General features: G+C 40.8%; 1 protein-coding gene across 1 annotated transcript in view; it reads left to right on the top strand.

Annotated features, from left to right (window-relative positions):
- IL18RAP (interleukin 18 receptor accessory protein) overlaps positions 1 to 21,081 on the top strand; it is a 41,847-nt gene extending 20,766 nt beyond the window's left edge. Inside the window, exons 6-11 of the mRNA XM_060188594.1 lie at positions 2,635 to 2,700; positions 5,606 to 5,726; positions 6,729 to 6,880; positions 11,206 to 11,343; positions 18,368 to 18,541; positions 20,103 to 21,081. Coding sequence (XP_060044577.1) covers positions 2,635 to 2,700; positions 5,606 to 5,726; positions 6,729 to 6,880; positions 11,206 to 11,343; positions 18,368 to 18,541; positions 20,103 to 20,422 — 971 coding nt within the window. The 3' untranslated portion in view covers positions 20,423 to 21,081. The remainder of the gene's footprint in view (positions 1 to 2,634; positions 2,701 to 5,605; positions 5,727 to 6,728; positions 6,881 to 11,205; positions 11,344 to 18,367; positions 18,542 to 20,102) is intronic.
- The last annotated feature ends 266 nt before the right edge of the window (positions 21,082 to 21,347 follow it).

Here is a 21,347-nt window from a genome sequence, read left to right as displayed (position 1 = left end):
CATATTCAAGTTGTTATCACTTGAGTTTTTCAAGTGCTTACCGCTATTTTGCTTTTGTAGGGAACTAAAAAAAATGACACTAAATATTTCACATGCAGAAATGAATGGTACACATGTATTTATCATTGGCTTTAAGTGATGTCAGTATTTCCACATGCTTAACCTCTCACTTTTAAAAAACTCTCAAGTTTTTTTTCTCTCTATGTTTTATTAGTGACTTAATTTTGATTTACAAAATTATAAGATAATGGGGGTATAATTCCACATCATTCTCACCACCAGAGTTCTGTATCCCCATTTCCTCCATTGGAAGCTATAGTTGTTCTTCCAAGGTCACAGATATGGGTTAACTACTATTCCTATAACTGTCTATATTTGTTTATTTTTGCCCATTTTTTCCTATGGTTCTTCTTCTAGTACTAAGTCATACATACTGCTATTTATACTTCCAAATTTCCTTCCTTTTTTCCTTTTCTCTGGGTCCTGACTGAGTTGGGGTTCAGAACCCTTTTGTCCTCTTCCTCCTATCATTTCTCCTTCTTTAGGAGTATAAGCCAAAATTCTTTTTGGGGTACAGAAGGTGGAAGTTCTGGCTTCTGTAATTTCTTCTTTGCTGGACATGGACATTGGCAGGTGGATCCATATCTCCAGCCTGTTTCTATCTATCTTTTCTTTTTTTCTTTTTACCAGAGCACTGATCAGCTCTGGATTATGGTAGTACAGGCGACTGAACCTTGGGTTTTGGAGCTACAGGCATGAGAGTCTCTTAACATAACCATTATTCTATCTACTTCCATTCTTGCTTCTATCTTTCCCTAATGAAGTAGGGTTCTGGGGAGGTGAGATTCAGGGATACATTGGTGAGGTCATCTGCCCAGGGAAGTTAGGATGGAATCATGTTAACATATGCAAAACGTGGTGGCTCAAAGGTGGTAAGATGTAAAGCAGGACAAAATGATTAATGAACAGAAGCCAAAAGTAGCAGTAGAACAGATGAGAATAAGGATCTTAGGGTGGAAAGAAGTGAGGAAGTCTATTTTAGGTATGTTCCTAGGGGGCTGTGACTTTTGTAGTTAAAATCTCTCTGTCTGTTTGTCTGTCTCGTACTCTCTTTTTATCTTTCTCTCCTTTTATTGGAGGGTGGAGGCAAAGAGACACCAGAGCTCTGCATATAGCTCTGGCAATATGGCCAGGAATTGAACCTGAAATTTCTGGGACTTCAGACAAAAACATGTGGTGTACTACTGCTTCACTATATCCCTTTTGTTTTACAATTGATTAATTTTTGTATATGAGATATACAGAAAGGGAGCAAGAGAAAGGGAAAAAAACAGAAGAGGAGAGACCAGAGCTTTGCCTTGCCCTTTTCTATAATGGTTCTGGGGTTTGAACCTGGCACCTTAAGGCTCAGGCTTGAAAGTCTGGTGCACAAGCACTGTGCATCTGTCTACATGACCCAACAATGCTTTCATTTATTTATTTATTTATTTATATTTATTTTCCCTTTTGTTGCCCTTGTTGTTTTTATTGTTGTTGTAGTTATTATTGTCATTGTTGTTAGGACAGAGAGAAATGGAGAGAGGAGAGGAATACAGAGAGGGGGAGAGAAAGATAGATACCTGCAGATTTGCTTTACCGCCTGTGAAGTAACTCCCCTGCAGGTAGGGAGCTGGGGGCTCGAACCAGGATCCTTACAGCGGTCCTTATGCTTTGTGCCACATGTGCTTAACCCACTGCATTACCACCCAACTCCTCCAACAATGCTTTTATTCTCTTCCCATTATCCCCCTTCCCAGATATAATGCAAATTGCCATTTATATCCTTTCCATTTTTGTTTTTATTCTTTTTCTATATGTGTATGCACTAACTCATAAAACAGAATGTTGTTCTATGTTTTTTTGTGCTTTAAACATATGATATCATCCTGATGTATCTTTTTGTTGACTATAACTCCATCAGCAATAAACAGATACCCATTATTCCTAATTGGGATATCAGATTATTTGGTATCAAGAAACTTTTCTTTTTAATTTTAATTTTATTCAGTACAGTGAAATTGAGCATTTTGTCATCTGCTTATTGGCTTGCTAGCTTTATTCTGTGAGTTGTATATATTTGACCCAGTTTCCTTTAAGTCTTACAGTAGTTGCAAGTATCAGTATGAATACATGATACATTTATGATTACATTATTATTTTTATTGGGTTGTAGTATTACTTACAGTATTAAACCACATAACTCTATAAAGTAATTAATTCAAGCAAAGTCTATGTCAAAACAGTAATTCATTCAAGCTTTGTATTAAAGAACTACAGAATGGTTGACTTAGCTCTTGCTAAATAATTCAGTTTTTTTTTTTCCAGTTTTGCTGCCTCTTTTTTCTTGCAAGGTACTATAAGAAGTACCCTAAGACTGAGTTAACATGCCTACTTCCTAGTCCTTGCACACTCTACTCCTTACATCACAGCAATTTAAGTTTATTTCAAACAGCTCCTTGGAAGATAAATTATAATGAAAATATCTTACTTGCATTATTTCCCCCTAACTGATGTATCAACAAGTACCCAGACCTTTGGCTAACAGAATTCCAGGTTTACCATTAAAAATAATGATTTTTCATTTTCCTCTTCTAGAGAGAGACACTGATCTTAGACCAGATATTCTGGATCCCATCAGTGACACATTGGAGGTGGAGCTAGGTAAGATATGCTATGTTTTCACTCTGGTATAGCACTGTCATCTGGGAGCTGGTATAAATGTGATATGAAGAATAGAGTCTGGGGTGGGTCAGTGGTATGCCAAGTAGAGCACACATGTTATTCTGCACATGGACATGGGTTCAAACCCCCTGGTCCTCACCTGCAGCTGGGAAGCTTCACAAGCAGTGGAACACTGCAGTTGTCTATTTCTCTTCCTTTCTATCTATCCCCAACATCAATTTCTCTCTGCCTCTATTAAGAAAACAAATAAATAAATAAATAAAGATAAAGAAAATGACTGCTGGGAATGGTGGATTTGTAGTGCTGGTTTTGAGTCCCAGCAATAACCCCAGTGGCAGGAAAACAAAAAAGCAAAAAACAAAAAAGCAAATGTAAACAAGCAAATCAGAGAAAGAGAGAGAATGTTAAACGGGTGGGGGGGCACAGCATCTGTCCCCTATTCTGAGAGTTCACCATGCCTTTTCCCAACAAAGAATTGATAAGAGAGTATAATTATCCAGGTAACTTTAACCTTTATTGGATACAAAAACATGTTAGGTTATATATATGGAGAGAGAGAGAGAGAGAGTGAGAGAGAAATAGATAGATAGGTAGAGAGAGAGAGAGATATGAAAGGAAGAAAGCAAGGAGACTGAAAACTGACTTACATATAGCTCACATGGTGGTCCTGGGAGAGAGAGTGCACCCACAAAGGGCAAGTCTTTTTAAAGCCAAAGGCCCCACCTACACCTGCAACCACTCCCATTTCTGGGTGGTCCTTCTCTCCCTCAACAAGAAGAACCACCAGATTTCAAGTTTAATGGAATTGGATGGGAATCTGACTTACTTTGTGATTTTACAGAGTTATTTAATCTTTCTGAGCCTCAGATTTTAAGCCTGTACGTAGCCAAAAATAACACTGCCCTTACCAGCTTGTACAGAGAAATGAAGAACAGTGCTTGCTAGGTGGTCAGTGCATTGAACATGAGCAATACATTTAAAATCCTTCCTTACTCCCACCAGAATGAGGTGCACTGATAAAGCCTGTACATTTAACGGTTTATCAACTGGAGTAGCTTTAACCTTCATGGATACCATGCTTGGATTAACCTTTAAGAGAGTTATAGGAGAGGGTCAGGGAGTTAGTATAATGGTTCCACATAAAGTGGGACCTTTCGTGGTCCCAGGCTCTCAGATCCCAGGTTCAAGCCTCAGCACCACTGTAAGTCACAAGATGATCAGTGCTCTGGCTTAGAGATAAAATCAGTTATAGGGGAGGACTAGATTTTCTGTTCAAATAGTTTATATTCCAAAGTAGTATTTCCTTTTGAGTGTGTGTGTGTAGGGTGTGGGGGGTGACTTCCTGTGGTCTCTTCATTTTTTGTAACGTCTACATCTTCCCACACAATAAAGCAAGAACTCTAAAACCAAATGCTGACTGTTTCAACAAAACAAGTGGTTTTTAAAGATGCTAATTAGGGCTGTAGCAACAGACAGCATAACAGCTATGCAAATGACCTTCTTGCCTGAGGCTTTGAGTTTTCAGGTTCAATCCGCTGCACCACCACAAACCAGAGGTGAGCAGTGCTATGATAAAAAATAAAGATAAATTAAATAAAAACCCTAACAAATAAAGATTCTAATTAAACATAATTTTAGAAATGTGAGTGCTGATTTTATGACAGAAGACCACTAGATGGCAGTAGGAGTGTATCTTGATTCTAGAAATAAAACTAGCACTAAGGACATTAGGGAATGGCAGGTGGAAAAAGAAAGTAAATTAAAAAGTAGTCAGATTTCATGTATCAGTGAACCTTAAAGACTTTCTGGAGGGTTTATTATCCAAAAGCAAAATGTTATTTTATTTATTTTTATTTTTTCTTTATTGGGGGAATAATGTTTTACAGTTGACAATAAACACAATAGTTTGTACATGCATAACATTTCTCAGTTTTCCACACAACAATACAACCCCCACTTGGCCCTCTGCCATTGTGTTCTAGAACCTGAACTCTCTCCACTGATCCCAGTCTTTTACTTTGGCGCAATACACCAACTCCAGTCCGAGTTCTGCTTAGTGTTTTCTCTTCTGATCTTGTCTTTCAACTTCTGCCTATGAATGAGATAATAAACATTTTTAAAAAAATCTTTTTAATTATTTATTATTGGATAGAAATAGAGAGAAATTGAGAGGGGAAAGGGAGATAGAAAGGGAAAGAGACAGAGAGACACCTGCAGCCCTGCTTCACCACTCATGAAGCTTTCTTCCTGCCTATGGGGACCAGGGGCTTGAACCTGAGTCCCTGTGCACTGTAATGTATATGCTTAACTGGTTGCACCACCACCTGGCCCCCTGAAAAATGTACTTTTAGAAGGAATCCCCAGCCAGATCATGGCTCAAAAAATTGCAGAAGAAAACCTTCTGATGACTTATAGAGAAAATGGCTGACAGTGGTATCACATCACCCACATACACACATGATTTATTGAATGCAGAAAGAGTTGAATATCTAAATAACTTCTCCCTCAAAATACTTTCATGCAGTACTTACTTTCATGCAGAAATTGGTCAGTATTTTATTTTTTTTTATACACTTTATACTTCCTCAGTGGCATTGGAAGACCAGACTGGTCACTCAGACTCCCTATTTTCACAGAACTTCAAACCTGTCAGAGTAGGACTATGATCATGTAAACCTTTGTTTCAAAAATACATAGTTACATCTTTGAGAAGTAAGTACACATTAGGGACAAACATACCTGATTTTAGTTATCTCTGAATGAGAGAGAGAGAGACCTTTGTTCCTTTCTACCACATCTGTCTTACCTGAGATTCTTTAGCACTGAGTAGAATTTTTTCACAGACTTGTTCCTTTTCTATTTTCTGTGGCCCCATCACTTCCAGGAAAGCCTCTAACTCTTAACTGTACTGTACAGTTTGGCTTTGAACAGAAACTGAAACCTGTGGTGAGATGGTACCAAGATTTTGGCCAGGGGTGGACAGTCTTGGAATCTGAGGAGAAATGGTAAGAAGGAAGTTTGTGGACTATATTTTCTGCAATTCACACTGATTGTTTGCTCCTTTAGAAGCCTCTAGAATGTGACCACCGGCACCAACTAGTGGAGAAAATGAAAGCACAAATGTGCGAGCTGTGCGTTAGTTAATTTTAAATAAGAGGCCTACATGCAGTTTTTGATAGGGCCGTAGAGTGAAATGTAGATTAAAAAAACATTTATTAGTGATTTAATATTGATTTACAAAATTACATGTCAACACCATTCCTACCACCAGAGTTCTGAATCCATAATCCCTCCATTGCAAGCCACCCCGGTTTTCCTAAGGTTGCAGACATGGGTTAACTATCATCTTTACAACTATCTGTCTACATTTGTACATAATTGACCACTTTTCCTTCTAGGTCCAGCTCTCTTCCCCGCCAAGTCACTTATGTCCCTATTACTATATTCAAATACCTCTCCTTTTTTTCTCCTCTCTCCTGGGTCCTGATGGAGCTAGAGTTCAGAGCCTTCTTATCCTCTTCCTTATTTCTACCCCACTAGGAGTATGGATCAAAATAGTTTTTGGGGTGCAAAATGTAGGAGCTCTGGCTTCTGTAATTGCTTCTCTGCTGGACATGGGCATTGGCAGGTCGATCCATACTCCCAGCTAGAGCTTGTTTTAAAGCTCAATTTATAGCAAGTTTGATGTGGCTGGTAAGTTCAGGGACCCAAATTTTCAGTAATTAACATCCCAGAATGCATCCAGAAGAAATGGCCCAAGAATGAGTCTCAATGTGTGTATGTATGTAGAGATGTAGTGAGAGATGTGGAAGAAGTGTAACGTGGAAAAGGAGATAATAAGCTGAGATGTCTGTTTTGAAGCACTGGGAAACTGTTACCAGAAAGTAGGAGCCTCTCCCCTCGAAAGAAAGAAAGAAAGAAAGAAAGAAAGAAAGAAAGAAAGAAAGAAAGAAAGAAAGAAAGAAAAAAGTTGTTGAATGGGCATGGCATTCTTTCTCCTCTCCTAGCCCTGAATCCACCAGAGAGGAGCTGAGATTCAAATGTGTTGTCAACTTGAAAGAAGTGACTTGGAATGATCTTAATGGGAAGTTCATTTGCTTTGCTCAAAATTCCGTTGGCAATGTTACCCGGTCCATCCAGCTAAGACCTAAGGAAAGAGGTAAGCCTGGAAGGTCGCCATACAATGTAGGCAACAGTCTTTGTCTGAGAGAAGAGTTTTCCTAGAGAAGAGTAAAGGTGATGAATGTTGTCAAGAATTACTAGGTGCCAGGTAACAGGCTGAGATCACTGACATGGTGGTATTAAATAGAGTGGCCCAAAGTCTACTTTCCAAGGTTGACATCCAGACTTTACAGCCCAGCCCCAAAAGTACAAGCTTTTTGAAGGTCATGAGCACTTTGCTTGCACTTAGTACTTTGATCATAGTTGTTTGATTTCTTACCTGTGATTTTGACTAATAATCTCCATATGGGGAATGTTTTGGGAAAGCATGTCATTTATTCATATGTCCACTCACTCACTTACTCATTTTCTATTTAATTCTCTAAATCTCAACCAGATATGGCAGGCATTATACTTTCCCTCCTTCCTTATGCTCCTTTCCTTGCTTCCAAATCTAGGTATGTTACTATGGTATTAGAGAGTTGAGGTGAGGAAAGTCATTGTTCAGAGTGAGATGTGTGTGTATGTTGTCTTTTTTTTTTTCTTTCCCTTCTTTTCTTCTTCCTGGCTAGGACAGAGAAAAATTGAGAGGGGAAGGAAGACAGGAAGAGAGAGAGACTGCTGCAGTATTACTTCTCTCCTGCCGGGGGGCCAGCCCCAGCCAAGTTATTAGGGTACCTTCTGAAGGAAAGGGGAGTCAGTGGATGAATTGATGTGAGCGACACGTCAGCTGCTTCAAGTGCAGGAGAGAAGTGTCTCTGGTTTTCTCTCTGCAGAGATTTATTATTTAAACATTTTTTTACCTGGATACAGTTGACATCATATAAGACTATTCTTATTAACATCAGAACTAACTCCAGACATTATTATCATCTTAGGCATGTTCTCCTTGAAAGTTCCCTTGGTCTGAGACAGCCTGCCCTCCCGTAGGTTTTGACCATCTGTGTGGCCTTGGTATGGCTAAAATAACTTCAAACATTACTTTCTTTGTTTCTGCTGTCTGTGTTGGATTAGCATATGTTTTCTGGAGCTCAATGTAATAGCTCTTCTTTTTAAAAATTTTTTATTAATTATTATTATTAATTAATTATTATTAATTTTAATAATTATTAATTTTTATTATTATTTTTATTTTTATTTATTTTTCCCCTTGTTGTTATAGCCTCGTTGTGGTTATTATTATTGCCATTGTTGATGTTGTTCGTTGTTGGATAGGACAGAGAGAAATGGAGAGAGGAGGAGAAGACAGAGGGGGAGAGAAAGACAGACACCTGTAGACCTGCTTCACCGCCCGTGAAGCGACTCCCCTGCAGGTGGGGATCTGGGGGATCGAACCGGGATCCTTACGCCGGTCCTTGCGCTTTGCGCCACATGCGCTTAACCCACTGCGCCACCGTCCGACCCCACAGCTCTTCTTCTTAACCCATTCTTGGATGCATCTAACTAAGTAACACTCTTCTAATATCTAGCAAACTGTCTACCTAAAGAAATCTTCTGTAGTAAAGTAAGCACACACCATGGGGGGGGGGCTCTCTTCTAGCTAACCTTTGTATATATGAGAGTTTTGGGGAGTCCAGCAGTAGCGCAGTGGATTAAGCACATGTGGTGCAAAGACCAGCATAAGAATCCCATTTCAAGCCCCCAGCTCCCCACCTGCAGGGGAGTTGCTTCACAAGTGGTGAAGCAGATCTGCAGGTGTCTATATTTCTCTCCCCATCTCTGTCTTCCCCTCCTCTCTCCATTTCTCTCTGTCCTATCCAACAACGATGACATCGAGAGTTTTACTAACTTTACCCATATGAAAGTTTACTAACTTCTACCCATTAACCCTTTCAGTAGCTATTTAACTACACAATCTCTCTATATATCATAAATACCTGTAAGTGGAAGGGGGGGGTCTGTGGGTGAGGGTAAGCAATAGGGCCTCTTTATAATTAGGTGGAAACCACAGCCTGTCACTTATACTATAAGCCACCTATAATTCTGGCTTTTGGTCTCAGTCCAGCTAATAGAGAAGCTGGAGTGGTGACAAATAGTTCTTTTTCTGAAAGCCTTTTAATGAGCGCAGCAGCTTTTACTCTCGGACCATTTTTCAGTCTTGTTACACTCACTGCCATAATTGTTGTTACTGTGTACTTCCCCTGGGGATCTCTTTTTATTGTCCCCAGGTAATATTTGTGTATTTTCAGGAGTCGGGCGGTAGCACAGCAGGTTAAGTGTACATGGCACAAAGCGCAAGGACCGATGTGAGGATCCCAGTTCGAGCCCCCCGCTCCCCACCTGCAGGGGAGTCACTTTACAAGCAGTGAAGCAGGTCTGCTTTCTCTTTCTTTCCCCCTCTCTATCTTCCCCTCCTCTCTCCATTTCTCCTTGTCTTATTGAATCACAACAACATCAATAACAACAACAATAACTACAACAATAAAATAACAAGGTCAACTAAAAGGAATAAATAAATAAATATTAAAAAAATATTTGTGTCTTTTCAGCATAGTAAGTCCTCAAATTACCAGTGTAATTGGAAACAAATGATGAATAGCTTCAGTTTAGTTTAGGACTTCCCTCTTTGCAGTTGACCACAGCCTGCTTTCTGTACTTTGTCAGCCAGCAGACTTGACTTCACCTCTACCACTCTCCTCTCCTCATAAAGCTTCCTCCCTACAGGTGGAGACTGGGGACTTGAACCCAGGTCCTTTTGCATGGTAACATGTATGTTCAACTGGGTATGCCACTGCCCAACCTTGTTTTTTTTTTTTTTTTTTAATTTAGGGGGTTGATTCTTTACAATGCAGTCATTGTCACATAAGTATAATTTCAATATACTCCAGGCTCTCAAAGTTCTTTTCCAACCCTCTCTTCTCCCTTTCCCCAGAATTCCTTGCTTTGGTGCAATACACCATGCCCAGTTCACGCTTCACTTTGTTTTTGCCCTCCCCATTCTTACTTATTTATTTTATTTTTCCCCATTTTGTGGCCCTTGTTGTTATTGTTGTTGTTGATAGGACAGAGAGAAATCAAGAGAGGAGGGGAAGACAAAGAAAGGGAGAGAACGATAGACACCTGCAGACCTGCTTCACCACTTGTGAAAGGATCCCCTTGCAGGTGGGGAGCCGGGGGCTCGAAGTGGGGTCCTTACACTGGTTCTTGCGCTGCGTGCACCTTGTGCGCTCAACCCATCCGTCCCCTCCCCCTCTTATTTATTAAGTCCCGCTTAAAAGTGAGATCATTTGGTATTTGTCCTTCTCTTTTTGTCAGCTCTGCTTTTAGTCTTTTAAAACTGGAGTAGAAAATTATTTCTTTTTCATTTTATTTTAGAAGATGCTTAGAGGTAAAGTCAATATCATTCATTTAATTAAATGATAAACACAGAGTGAGAAGTTTATGAAAACTTGTGAGGTTAATTAAGACTAAGCTGGGTCTCAACCCAATGGTCCTGAGAATGGCTTCCCTCAGTAGAGATACACTGAGTTATGTTCCTTCAGAAGTCTCTGTGTGTGGGGAGGCAGTAGTGCACTCATTACCATATACAAGAACCCAAGATCAAGCCCCTGGTCCCCACCTGCAGGGGGAAAACTTAACAAGTAGTGAAGCAGGGCTGCAGGTGTCTCTCTGTCACTTTTCTTCTTTATCTTCCTCTCTCCTCTCAGTTTCTCTCTGTCTCTAGTCAGTAACAAGTAAATAAATAAATAAAACAAAATAAACATTCTGGTCACATTAAGATAAAGAAGAGAGAAGGTAAAGCAGACTCAGCTTCTGGTCTCAGGAAATTTCAACATTAGTTAGGATGGTTAAAACAAAACTATTTTACAATTTGAAGTGAGAGGAATGCAGATGGGCTGTGTAGACATATAGGAGGGATAAGTGAATTAAAAATCAGTTTCCCAGACCGTACAGATCTCCAACTGCCCACTGCCCTGGGTTCTTTCAAGTTCATTGTAGGACTGTTCCCTCAGGATGTGACTGGAGATGTTTCAGAGTCAATGCTCCCAACAACAGTGTTTTGTTTTTTTTTTTTAATAAAATAATTGGACTAAGGACTGGAAGGTGATTCAATGCATACACTGGATGCTGAACTCAGGCATGAGATCCTGAGTTTGATCCCTGGGGTTGCATATGAGTGATGCTCTGACTTTCTCTCATTTGTATATTGGGTTGTCAGAAAAGCCATGAAAAGTCATTTTTAAAGAATGCATCAGGATTTTTCTGAATATATATGCATATCAGGCCCAGTGGGGAAGCTGCGTGGCTCCTCAGCACTGGCTGAAGCTGGTCTTGTCTCAGGAATGCTGCCTCTGTCTACTTCTGGCCATTGTGTTTCCCCAGTGGTGTTGATATACGTCCTCCTCAGCACAGCCGTGACCCTGGCTGGTGTGTTGACGGTGTGCGCTCTCCTCTACACCTACTGGATTGAAATAGTGCTGCTATACCGAACCTACCAGAGCAAGGATGAGACACTTTGGGGTAAGGTGGCCCCCACTTGCCCCTGACTTTTCTTCTCAGAATTGTCTTAGAGGAAGGAACTTGCTCAAGTCATCAGGCCCTGCAGTCAAGAAAGTCTTCTCATCAGTCTAATGGCTTTTCTCCTGGAAGGGCTAAGAGCAGGTGCAGAAGAAATTTCTTTGTTTTATTTTTTACTAGTGATTTAATATTTTTAATTTAATTTATAAAATTTCAAGATAACAGGGGTTCCCACCACCAGAGTTCTGTATCCCTATTCCCTCCATTAGAAGCTACATCAGTTCTCTAAAGGTTGCGGATATGGGCTAACTGATATTTCTACAACTATGTATATTTGTATATATTTTTTCCCTATGGTCTTCTTTTATTTTAAAAAAATTAATTATCTTTATTTATTGGATAGTGACAGCCAGAAATTGAGATGAGAGAGGGAGATAGAGAGGTACAGACAGATAATACCTGCAGCACTGCTTCATCATTTGTGAAGCTTTCCCCCTGCAGATGGGGACCGGGGACTTGAACCTGAGTCCTAATGCACTGTAATATGTGTGCTCAACCAGGTGCACCACACCCGGCCCCTGTCCCATCTTCTTTTCCTTTCCAAGTAGCATATGCACCTATTACTACATCCAAATGTCCCACTGTTTCTCCTATTCTCTCTCCGGGTCCTGAAAAAGTTCAGAGTTTTCTAGTCATCTTCCCCTGATCATTTCTCCCCCACTGGGAGTATGAATCAAAAAAAAAATTTTTTTTTTATTGGAGGGATTAATAGTTTACAGTCAACAGTAAAATAATTAAAAAGACAGTAGTTTGTACGTGTATAACATTTCGAAGTTTTCCACGTAACGATTCAACCCCTTCTAGTTCCTGTTCTGCCATCAAGTTCCAGGACTGGGTTACAGTTTTCTTTGGATCTTGCCAGGTCTGTGGGTTGAGTTCAAAGCTCTCTTGATGAAATCCTAGAGATCAGGAGGTATGTTCACCTGTTTGCAATGCAGATGAGGGGCAGTGTCAGAAAGTGAAGGTCTGAAATGTGCTGTTCTTGTTTTGTTTTAGAAAGGGCAGTATAGGTAATAAACTCACAGTTGCTGTACCTCACTCACTGTTTAAGCAAAGACAAAGGTGAAATCAAATGCGCTACTTTTCCCAGACCTTGATTCAGTCTTGTCTTTTGGATCTAAATTCTTTTTTTAATTTTTCATTTTTTAAATATTTATTTATTTATTCCCTTTTGTTGTCCTTGTTGTTTTATTGTTGTAGTTATTATTGATGTCGTTGTTGTTGGATAGGACAGAGAGCAATGGAGAGAGGAGGGGAAGACAGAGGGGGGAGAGAAAGATAGACATCTGCAGACTTGCTTCGCCACGTGTGAAGCAACTTCTCTGTAGGTGGGGAGCCAGGGGCTCGAACCAGGATCCTTGCGCCTTGTACCAACTGCACTTACCCGCTGTGCTACCGCCTGACTCCCGGATCCAAATTCTTTATGGGGTTCTGGCTTCTGTAATAGTTTCTCCACTGGACATGGGTGTTGGCAGGTCAATCCATACCCCCAGCCTGTCAGAAGCAATTTCTTTTCGCCCTGCTCCCCAAGAATATTTCCAGAGATGCTGTTATTGTAAGGCATACTGGCTTCGAAAAAAAAAAATCTCTCTGCTAACCAAACTAAAGTGCTATGGTAGCTGGCTTAACATCTGCTTGTCACAGTTTCTTGATTGGATTAGCTACTTTAATTGTCACAATAATCCAGCAAGTCAGACAAAGGAAAGTTGAAGCCACATATCATAAGCATAGAAAGTTCTAGGTGTTCGAGCTTTGGATTGGAATCCAGGTGATTTGACTTACAACCCCACTTAGCTATGATCTCAATTAGCCTCACCTGTGTAATGAAGGCCTTGAAGGTAGTGCAAGTGCAAATGTTCCCCAAAGTGTGTGAAGTTTTGTGAAAACAAGCTATTATAACTAACAAAGTACCTACAATTTTTCCCATAGGATAAAATTAATAATGCATTTTATAATTAAGATTTATTTTATTTTTATTTTTATAATTAAAAATTTATTAGTGATTTAATAAATGATTAACAAGATTGTATGATAACAGGGGTATAATTCCATACAGTTCCCACTAACAGAGTTCTGCGTCCCATCCCCTCCATTGGAAACTCCCCTATTCTTTATCCCTCTGGGAGTATGGACCAAAACTCTTTTTGAGGCTCAGAAAGTGAGAGGCCTGGCTTCTGCAATTGCTTCTCTACTGGACATGGTTATTGGCAGGTGGATCCATATCCCCAGCCTGTTTCTATCTTTCTCTAGTTGGGTAGGGCCCTGGGGAGGTGAGGTTCCAGGACACATTAGAGAGGTTGTCTGACCATGGAAGTTAAGATGGCATCATAATAGCCTATGCAGCTTGGTGGCTGAAAGGCAGTAAGATATAAATCAGGTCAAGTTCTTTAATAAGAAGAACTCAACATTTTCATAATTTTTTAACCAGAGCATGTCTGAGCTTTGGCCGATGGTGGTGCCAGGGACTGAACCTGGACATCTGAGTCTCAGGCATGAAAGTGTTTCGGAAGCTGCTGTGCTGTCTCCCAGCTAATACTTATTAATGTTTGTTCCTTTAAAATAGAGTTGCTTCTGTGTTTTTTGACCATAAAAGTTCTCCAAGATTGGAACATTTTCAGTTGTTGCAGTTATTTTGTTGCTTGGGAAGATCAGAAACCCGTCTACCAGATGGGATTCCCAGGATAACTGTCTGTGACTAGGTGCCCTGCCTGTAACAGAACTGCTTCAACATGAGGAACTCAGTGGCAGCTGCTAACTCTGGGGCCAGGGCAAGAAAGGCAGTGTAGTCGTCACACCTTTCTCTCTTAAATCTTTTATTTATTTATTAATGGACAGATGAAAAGAGAAATTTAGAGGGGAGTGTGAAGAGGCTGGGCAGTGGCTCAGAGGGTTCAGTGCACATAGTGCGAAACAAGGACGGGTAAGGATCCCAGTTCGAGCCCCTGGATCCTCACCTGTAGGTGGCTCGCTTTGCAGGTTCGAGCCCCTGGATCCCCACCTGTAGGGGGCTCACTTTGCAGGCGGTGAAGCAGGTCAACAGGTGTCTATCTCTCTCTCTCTCCTCCTCTGTCTTCCTCCTCCTCCTCTCTTGATTTCTCTGTCCTATCCAGCAACAGCAATAGCAACAATAACAGTAACAACAAAAACAAGGACAACAAAAATGTGGAAAAAAGAAGAGACAGAGGGGAGTTTGAGATAGAGAGGGAGAGAGACAGAGAGACACCTACATCCATATTCCACCACTTGCAAAGCTTTCCCCCTGCAGATGGAGATCAGGGGTTTGAACCCATGTCCTTGTGCACTGTAATGTGTACACTTAACCAAGTGCACAACTGCCTGGTCCCACACAGCTTTCACTAGAAGGAGTATTGTGAAAATATACTAGACATCCTTGATCTGGGTACTTTTGAAATTTATTTTAAATTTGTTTGCCTTTTTGAATTGGCCAGATTATCTAGTCAATGATTTGATCTTTTCTCTAGATGATCTTGTGCTTCTTTTGCTAAAATGCTGTTTATTTTTAGATTGTGAAGTTTCTTTTTTGCCTTCAGGGTTATCACTGGGGCTTGTTGCCAGCACTATGAATCCAGGGCTCCTGGCAGACATTTTTATTTTTTACTGGATAGGACAGAAAGAAATTGAGAGAAGAGGGGAGAAAAGAGAGGGAGGGGGAGAGAGAGAGAGAGAGAGAGAGAGAGGAAGGAGGAGGAGGAGACAGAGAGAAGGGGAGAGAGAGACCTGCAGATCTGCTTCACCACTTGGGAAGCATCTCCCTGCAGGTGGGGAGCCAGGGACTTGAACCGGATCCCTGTGCATTGTACTATGTGCACTTAACCCAGTGTGCCACTGCTGGCCCCCAATCCTGAAGTTTTCACAGAAGAGTCAATTAACTGAAACACACCCATATGTCCTTTCTACTTTGTATGGACAATCTTTAGCAGTCTGCTGGGGAGGCAGCCTCTGGTTTCAAATGCAGTGATTCAGTGCCCTCTGTAGCCAGTCTAATATTTTCCATCAAGACAACTTAATTCCTTTGGAGATAATAATATATGTCCAAAAATTTAGAGGGACATCAAGTATTAGGATTGTGCAGGAACTAAGAGATGGTTTAAATCAGTCATGGGGAATGCTTTTTGTTTTGTTTTTTTCTGCCAAGGACCATTTGGATATTTATAACATTCTTTAACACACTCAATTATCAGCTTACTTAAAAATTATTTTATTTATTTATTTTCCCTTTTGTTGCCCTTGTTTTTTTTTTATTGTTGTAGCTATTATTGTTGTAGTTATGGATGTCGTCATTGTTAGATAGGATAGAGAAATGGAGAGAGGAGGGGAAGACAGAGAGAGGGAAGGGAAGACAGAGATAGGGATAGAAAGACACCTGCAGACCTGCTTCATTGCTTGTGAAGCGACTCTCCTGCAGGTTCGATCCCAAGTGTTTGCACTGGGATCCTAACGCAGGTCCTTGCTGCTTCGCACCATGTGTGCTTAAGCCGTTGTGCTATTGCCTGACTCCTTAAAATTTTATTTTATTTTTGTAAAAGGCAGTAGCCTTGAAATTCCCTTTTTATGCAGTTGTTTGTTAAGTGCTTTTAGTATGAGTTGCTGAGTGAAGTAGAAAAATTCCTTGCCCCTTCCCCCTTGAATAAACAGGACCTAATCAGTGAAGGTCACCCATTGTTCGAAGGACCCTGCCTGGGGATAAGCCTTATCAGGACCTTTGAACAGACTTTGTGGTGTGCTGTCTACTGGATGGGTGGTTATAGCCGATGGCAGGAGGATGTGGCGACCCTGCCTGGTTGAATTCTATTGGTTGTGTGATCTTACTATATTTGAAAATAGCCCGCGCTTTGCTTTGAATGGATCATGCTTTTGCTAAGTTTGAAATGATTGGATCTTGTGTTTTCTATAGCCTGTTATTGGATGTAGGTTGATAAGGTGATGTGCTCCCCCTCCCTGAGTGTAGTCTGAATTCCTATAAATTGTATGGTTTGAGCCCTGTTCGGGGTTGAGCTTGGTAGACTAACACCAGTCACCATCTCGGCCCGGATTGCAATTCGTCAATAAACATCTTTGCTTCCTTACAGTGGATGGTGGTTTGATTTATGCTCGCTAACAATTTTATTTTTGTCATCAAGAGTTATCACTGAGTCTCAGTGCCTGCATCAACTTAAAAATAAGTACTTGATGTTGCTATGAAAAAAAGCTGCAGTTGACTCAGCGGGCCGGATCAACTGACATTCCCTGCCCTTGATTTTAATCTGTTTTTTAAAAATTTTGATTATAGGGAGTTGGGCGGTAGCAACGAGTTAAGTGCACGTGGCACAAAGCACAAGAACCGGCATAAGGATCCCGGTTCGAGCCCCGGCTCCCCACCTGCAGGGAGGCGTTTCACAGGCTGTGAAGCAGGTCTACAGGTGTCTATCTTTCTCTCCCCCTCTGTCTTCCCCTCCTCTCTCCATTTCTCTCTGTCCTATCCAACAACGACATCAATAATAACTACAACAATAAAACAACAAGGACAACAAAAGGGATTAAATAAATAAATATTTGAAAAAAAAGAAAGGGAAAGATTTTAATTATATATATTATTATTGGATAGAGACAGAGAGAAATTGAGAGGGGAAATGGAGGTCGAGAGGGAGTGAGAGAGAGAGAGAGAAAGAGAGAGAGAGATACCTGCAGCTCTGCTTTACTACTTGTGAAGCTTTTCCCCTGCAGGTGGGCACCAGAGGCTTGAACTCAGGTCCTTGTGTGCTGTAATATGTGCGTTCAGTCAGGTGCTCCACCCCCCATTTTCATCTCCACTCCCTTTATTGGCAAAGAACTGCAATATGTTCAGAGTGTAGACATATCCTACTTTGCAGGATTTTCACATGGATGTAGAAGGAATCAAGGCAGCCATGTTGTTACACATTTAAACTGCAAGGTACTTGCTCTGCAGGCCATTTCTCATGGGCCTTTTCCTTCTCACTGCTGCAATGAGGAACTTCCTCAGTCTCCCAGGCGTCAGTATGTTGACCTCAGCCTCTTATCTCCTGTTTGAATCTCTTCCATCCCTTCTTCCCGCCATCTCTTCCATCTGCTTAGGGCCTTTTCTCATGCCCATATTGAGCAGATGAGCTGCTAAATTTCATCAATACCCTTCATGGTTGCGGACTATTTTGTAACAATACTCTTTGCCAGGCATTGTACAAAATGCTGGTTTATGAACCAGGTGTGTCTAGTTCCAAAACCTAAGAGTTAACCTTTGTGATTTCTCACTGATTCCTGCTCATTCTTTGGTGTGTCCCAGCAATCAATGTTCATTTGGAATAATTTAGTCAAGAGAGACATATGAGGGATTAAAAATATCGTAAAACAAATCCCATAGATAGCTTTTTTTTTTTTTCACCTGAAAGGGAGAATGAATCTTCCTCTTGTACCTTCTGTGAGCCAGACACCAAGCACTTGTCTCATGCAAAAAAGCATTGGGTTATCTCATTTGGCATCAAGTGATGGAAATCTGAGTACCTGTGTCATCAGCTCTCTTGTCTGCAAGGTGCTGTCTTAGCAGTGCCCTGCTTACTAGATAATATCATGCTCTGATGAAGCACACTCTGCTTTGATGTGTAACTAATGAGTCGCGGCAGATGCAGAGAAAGCTCTGAGGAACTCCTGAGTACACGTGATTTAATCATGGAAGGCCCCAGCTGTTTGATCTGACTTCAGTCAAAGCACAGGGGTGCTGCCTAAAGTCGAATTTGATTCTGGGCGGATAATCAATGCCAGTCAGCAATGTGAGTGAAATGGATGCATGTATTGCTTCTTATTCGAGTAAGGATCAGTTTAATAAAGGATCATTTCAGTCAGGATCCCAGGCCTTACTTCTTATCCCTTTACCATATGGCTTGAACATATGTAGTTATAGCACCAAAATAAAATAGATGTAGGTGGCTTACATTTTTTTTTGGTTCTTCCTCAGATAAAAAGGAATTTGACGCTTTCATCTCCTATGCAAAATGTAACTCTTTTGAGAGGGAGACCACTTTATTTTTGAGTGAGGAAAGCTTGGCTCTGAATCTATTCCCTGAAGTTTTGGAAAACAAATATGGATACACTTTGTGTCTGCTTGAAAGAGATGTGGCCCCAGGAGGAGGTAGGTTCTGAATGCCACAAGAAAATAAAGGAAAATAAATAAATAAATAAGAAAAAAGAAAGAAAGAAAGAGAGAAAGAAAGGAAGACAAGAAGAAAAAGTTCAGGAGCTGGGTGGTGGAAAACCTGTCAGAACATACACATTACCATGCACGAGGACCTGGGATCAAACCCACGGTCCTCACCTATAGCAGGTAAGCTTTGGAAGAGGTGCAACAGTGCTGCCAGGTGACTCTCTTTCTCCCTTTCTATCTCCCACTACCCTCTCAGTTTCTCTCTGTCCTATCAAATAAAGAAAAAAAGGGAAAAACAAGGCTGTCAGGAGTGGTGGACTTGCCATACAAGCACGAAACCCCAGAGATAATAATACCCTAAGGTATCCCTGTGGCTTGGCGCCTGCACTAATGAATCCACTACTCCTGCCAGCCATTTTTAACTTAAAAAGTTTCTTTATTGGGGAATTGATGTTTTACATTTGACACATTTTTAACGTTTTTATTGGATAGGACAGAGAGAAATTAAGAGGGGCAGGGGAGATAGAGAGGGTGAAAGATAGACACCTTCAGACCTGCTTCACTGCTTGTGACGCGACCCCCCTGCAGGTGGGGAACCGGGTCTCGATTTGGGTCCTTGTGCATCGTACTAAGTGCACTTAACCCAGTGCACCACCGCCCAGTCCCCCCCCCCCCAATTTTTTTTTTTAAAAAGGATATTTCAATGCAAGTGCTTTTTAGATTTCTCTTTTATTATTCTTTCTATTGGAATCTATACCTCTGGAAAGTTTGCAGGGTTAAAACATCTTAGCCAACAATGCAGAAAATCACATCTAGACATGTGGAGATATGTTCCACCATCAACCAAATCATTCTAAAAAAGTTTATATATATAAAATTTCTGTCATGCCCCAGGATTGTCTCCCAGCTGCTTTCTGAGGATCTTTTCTTCCTAATTCTCAGCATTAGGTCAAACAAACTGCTCTGGTCTGGGTCTGGCCTGGCTCCCAGTGCACATGTTTATGTCATATGTTTCATTGACCTATTCTGCCTCAGTCACCCCGCAGAGGATTCCGGGACATCCCACACTCTGTTGTCATTTTTCTTTTTCCTTTTAATTTTTTTATTATCTTTATGTATTGGATAGAGACAATCAGAAATTGAGAGGGAAGGAGGATATAGAGAGGTAGAGAGATAGAGACACCTGCAGCCCCACTTCACCACTTGCAAAGCTTTCTGCCTGCAGGAGGGGATTGGGAGCTTGAACCTGGGTCTTTGTGCATTGTAATATGTGCACTCAACCAGTTGCCCCATTGTCATTTTCCCCCCAATGAATTCTGCTCCTGAAGGAATTCAAAAACTGAGGAGACATGCCAAATGAACAGTCACTAAACACTAGAATATCTCTTCCGTGGGCAGTAGTAGAGTCATAGTGGTAAGCCATGTTTCTTTTCCTTCTTTCCTAAGTGTATCCATGGCAAAGAGCCCTGGGTAGATTAGGGAGCTTCAGGGCCTTGTGACTCAAGGTTTAACAGGGATCATGGCAAGTAATTAAATTATTCCTTTCCAGTGTATGCAGAAGATGTTGTGAGCATCATTAAGAAAAGCAGAAGAGGAATATTTATCTTGAGTCCCAGCTATGTGAATGGACCTGGCCTCTTTGAGCTACAGGCAGCAGTCAACCTTGCCCTGGATGATCAGATGCTGAAACTCATTTTAATTAAGTTTTGTCCTTTCCAAGAGCCAGAGGCCTTACCTCCTCTAGTGAAAAAAGCTCTCAAGGTTTTGCCCACAGTCACTTGGAGAGGTTCAAAATCACTTCCTCTTAATTCCAGGTTCTGGAGTCATTTGCATTACTATATGCCTGTGAGAAATACTGTTAAATCCTAATCCAACTTTCTATTTCTATTTTCTATTTTCCCTATTCTCAGCTCTGACACCATCTTTCCAGACAACATTTTTAAGCTATCTGCATGTTAGTTATCAAACTCAGGCAAAAATTACCAAAGTCAAGGGCCCCTTGGCACATACTTAAAATAGACTTCCTAGCTTCTTCCTACCCAGAGACACCTAATTTCATCTGCTATATTCCTATCTTTGGGTTCCTGTTTCTTAAGAAATTTGTCCTGCTTTATATATTACTACCTTTCAGCCACCAAGCTGCAGATAGTACTATGATGCCATCCTAACTTCCCTGGGCAGACAACCTCATCAATATGTCCTGGAACCTCACCTCTTTAGAGCCCTACCCCACTAGGGAAAGATAGGAACAGGCTGGGGGTGTGGCTCCACCTGCCAATATCCATGACCAGTGGAGAAGTAATTACAGAAGCCAGACGTCCCACCTTCTGCACTCTATAAAGAATTTTGGTCCATACTCCCAGAGGGATAAATAATAGGGACGCTTCCAATGGAGGGGATGGGACACAGAACTCTGGTGGTGGAAACTGTCTGGAATGATACCCCTGTTATCTTATAGTTTTGTTAATCACTATTAAATCACTAATAAAAATTAAAAGAAAAAAGAAATGCATTTATAATAAATTGACATAGAAGTAAATTTTGTTTTCTTATTTCTTTACTTTAAAAAAGAAAAGAAAAATGCTGTCAGAGTAATTTTTGAAATATTATCCCCTCATTTATTCTATTCTCTCTCCCCTCTACTGTTTTCTGGAGTTCATCTATTTTGTTACCCTGTTCTGATACTGTTTTAGCTTGTTCAGCTAGTTGTGTTCTTAGCTCAGCTATTTCAGCTTTCAGCTCTCTAATAATCTTGAGATAATTAGTGTTTTCTTCCAGGTCTCATTTGTTGTTT

Source organism: Erinaceus europaeus, chromosome 3 (assembly GCF_950295315.1).
Source record: "Erinaceus europaeus chromosome 3, mEriEur2.1, whole genome shotgun sequence".
NCBI classification, from domain to species: domain Eukaryota; kingdom Metazoa; phylum Chordata; class Mammalia; order Eulipotyphla; family Erinaceidae; genus Erinaceus; species Erinaceus europaeus.
Note: the sequence above shows the minus strand (reverse complement) of the source record. Positions and strands in the feature narration are given on the sequence as shown.